The sequence below is a fragment of the Mizuhopecten yessoensis genome, unplaced genomic scaffold, assembly GCF_002113885.1.
Source record: "Mizuhopecten yessoensis strain PY_sf001 unplaced genomic scaffold, ASM211388v2 scaffold8165, whole genome shotgun sequence".
NCBI classification, from domain to species: Eukaryota; Metazoa; Mollusca; class Bivalvia; order Pectinida; family Pectinidae; genus Mizuhopecten; species Mizuhopecten yessoensis.
The window spans coordinates 5,868-8,670 of NW_018407411.1; the positions used below are offsets into that span (position 1 = coordinate 5,868).

General features: G+C 40.4%; 1 protein-coding gene across 1 annotated transcript in view; it reads right to left on the bottom strand.

The window, feature by feature from the left end:
* Positions 1-1,817: 1,817 nt before the first annotated feature.
* The window catches only part of LOC110455203 (methylcrotonoyl-CoA carboxylase beta chain, mitochondrial-like), a 44,383-nt gene continuing 43,397 nt past the window's right edge, over positions 1,818-2,803 (bottom strand). Inside the window, exon 17 of the mRNA XM_021505185.1 lies at positions 1,818-2,628. Coding sequence (XP_021360860.1) covers positions 2,511-2,628 — 118 coding nt within the window. The 3' untranslated portion in view covers positions 1,818-2,510. The remainder of the gene's footprint in view (positions 2,629-2,803) is intronic.

Sequence of the window (2,803 nt, forward strand, 5' to 3'; positions counted from 1 at the left end):
TAATTTAACTTAGGCGATTCTACATGGAGTAAGTTTACAACAGTGTAGCTAGCCTTGTGTACGGTGAAGTCGAGGGATGATAGTTGTGGAGAACGGAATGGCCGCGGTTGACACCTGGTTTGAGGAAAGCAGTGTTTATTTTGACGGGAAGTACATAAGCTAGACTTGTCATGTTTTTTTGTTTCGTATGTAGGACTAGTGTTTACATGCCGTGAACGTCATGCTCATGGATATTCATGGATAACACCTATATGTGTAAGTAAATTCACCTGAGTTGATACTTTCTAATGTTCTAACATCCTGATTAATTCCTTATATCGCCACTGTTTTGACGGACCCATATGTGACATCGAAATATTATCAGTTTGAGCTTTGTCAGATTGATATTGTCGACGTGTCAGACAACAGAACGTGTCAATGTTGCGAACATGGTCAACTGTAGGCCTAGTTTAAACTTATTTATTTTTAAAACTTCTAATACTTAAAATAATAAACAATAAAACAGAGATACAACAAGAGGCCCAGAGGGCCTGTATCGCTCACCTGGATACCTTAGCAATCATGGCAAAATATTCTCCAAATGAGATCAAGGGAATATGCCAGACCGCAAGGCCAATCCTTGTAGCATAATTGTATTAGATTTTGTCATGCCCAGCAATTTTATGTATGTTTATGGGGTGGGGATCTCAACTGTTTCCAAGCTTTGACTCAGAAACTAGGTCCCTAGGGTTGTGGCCAGACCCCAGGATCAATTCTAATAACGTGACTACATTTGTCTCTTTTTACCCAGCATTTGTATATATAGTTTTGGGGTGGGGATCTCAACCATTTCAAACTTATGACCCAGGGGTTAAGTCTGCAAAGGTGGGTCAGACCCTGGGGTCAATTCTAATATCATGACTGCATTCGTCTCTTTATGCCCAACAATTGTATATATAGTTTTGGGGTAGGGATCTTAACCATTTCGAAGTTATGACCCAGGGGTTAAGTCTCCAAGTGTGGGGCAGTCCCTAAGGCCATCCTGGAAGCATATGTGCAATCATCTTTTTATACTCAGCAATTGTACGGTTTTAGGGTGGGGCTCTCAGCTGTTTCCAAGGTGTGACTAAGAAACTAGGTCCCTAGGGGTTCGGTCAGACCCCAGGGTCTATTCTGATATCATGACTGCATTCGTCTCTTTATGCCCAGCATTTGTATATATAGTTTTGGGGTGGGGATCTCAACAGTTTTTAAGTTATGGCCCAGGGACTATGTCTCCAAGGGCGGGGCCAGACCCCAGTGCCATCCTGGAATCAAATGAGCAATTTTCTCTTTATACTCAGCAATTGTATACCATGGTTATATGGTGGGGATCTCAACTATTTCCAAGTAATACACTTTTTTGGCCCCACCCCTTAGCCCGGGTGTTCAGCCCCATCATTTGTACAATTTTGAATCCCTGCCTCCCATGAATGTTTCCGACCAAATATGATCAATATCCATGGCATAGTTCTACAGAAGAAGTCGCTTAAAGCAATATAACCAAATAACCATTTTTGGCTCCGCCCCTCAGCCCCCTGGGGGGTCAGCCCAATTATTTGTACAATTTTGAATCTCCACCACCTAGGGATGCTTCCAGTCAAATATGGTTGATATCCATCTCTTAGTTCCAGAGGAGAAGTCGCTTAAAGCAGTATATCCAAATTGCCCCCTTTTTGCCCCGCCCCTCAGCCCCATGGGGGGTCAGCCCCATCATTTGTACAATTTTGAATCCCCACCACCTAGGGATGCTTCCAGTCAAATATGGTTGATATCCACTTGTTAGTTCCAGAGAAGAAGTCACTTAAAGCAATATAGCCAAATTGACCCCTTCGGACCAGGTGAGCTAATAATCAAAAAATAATGATAAACAACTTAGATCTTGCAATTTTTTTCATGGCAAGTTTAGTTTATGTGATGAGACAACTCGAACGACAATTAAATTGCTCACTGAAAATGGGGATTTGGAAATACAGTCGTTCATACTAATATTAACAGCTGTGTTTTGGGTCACATGTACTATTATTAACCAATCACAGAACCTGTAATAAAGCGCAAAATCAAATTTGGAGATATATCACTGTTAAATAAAAGAAGAGATACAACAGCTCACTGGGTGTTTTAATTATTATATATCCTTATGTTCTTGTATAAATAGCAAATTTTTAATCATGATTTCCAGATCAATACAATAAGTCACTTTTCAAATTACTTTCTAGTCAGGAAACTTCATTCAGCAGTAAATCTTGATGACATGCTCACAGTCCACAGCTCAAATTCTCGAACCTGTTATTGAATCACTTCGGTCAAGTCTCCTTCAAACGGTTCCCTAGGACCTATCACACTCTTCACACACAGTTTAAAAACAGCAAATGGCATGATTTCTTACAATATCTCCTGTTTTATGCCAAGTATATATTGAACAGTAGAAAATTGAATTTTTAAGGACACATGCTTTGCTGATATATAATTGTTACTTCTGGGTGCCAGTTTCACATCCTGAACACACCAAACCTAGTCTTCTCCTGAGGTGCATTTAGGGAGGCACTAATACTGAGTCCTAGAACAGTGCGTGTGTCTACCGGATCTATCACTCCGTCATCCCATAACCTGAAATATCAAACATCATCAGTTTACACCTGTCACGAAGAGCCTGAAACAAAATATCAAACATCATCAGCTTACACCTCTCACGAAGAGCCTGAAACCAAATATCAAACATCATCAGTTTACACCTGTCACGAAGAGCCTGAAACAAAATATCAAACATCATCAGTTTACACCT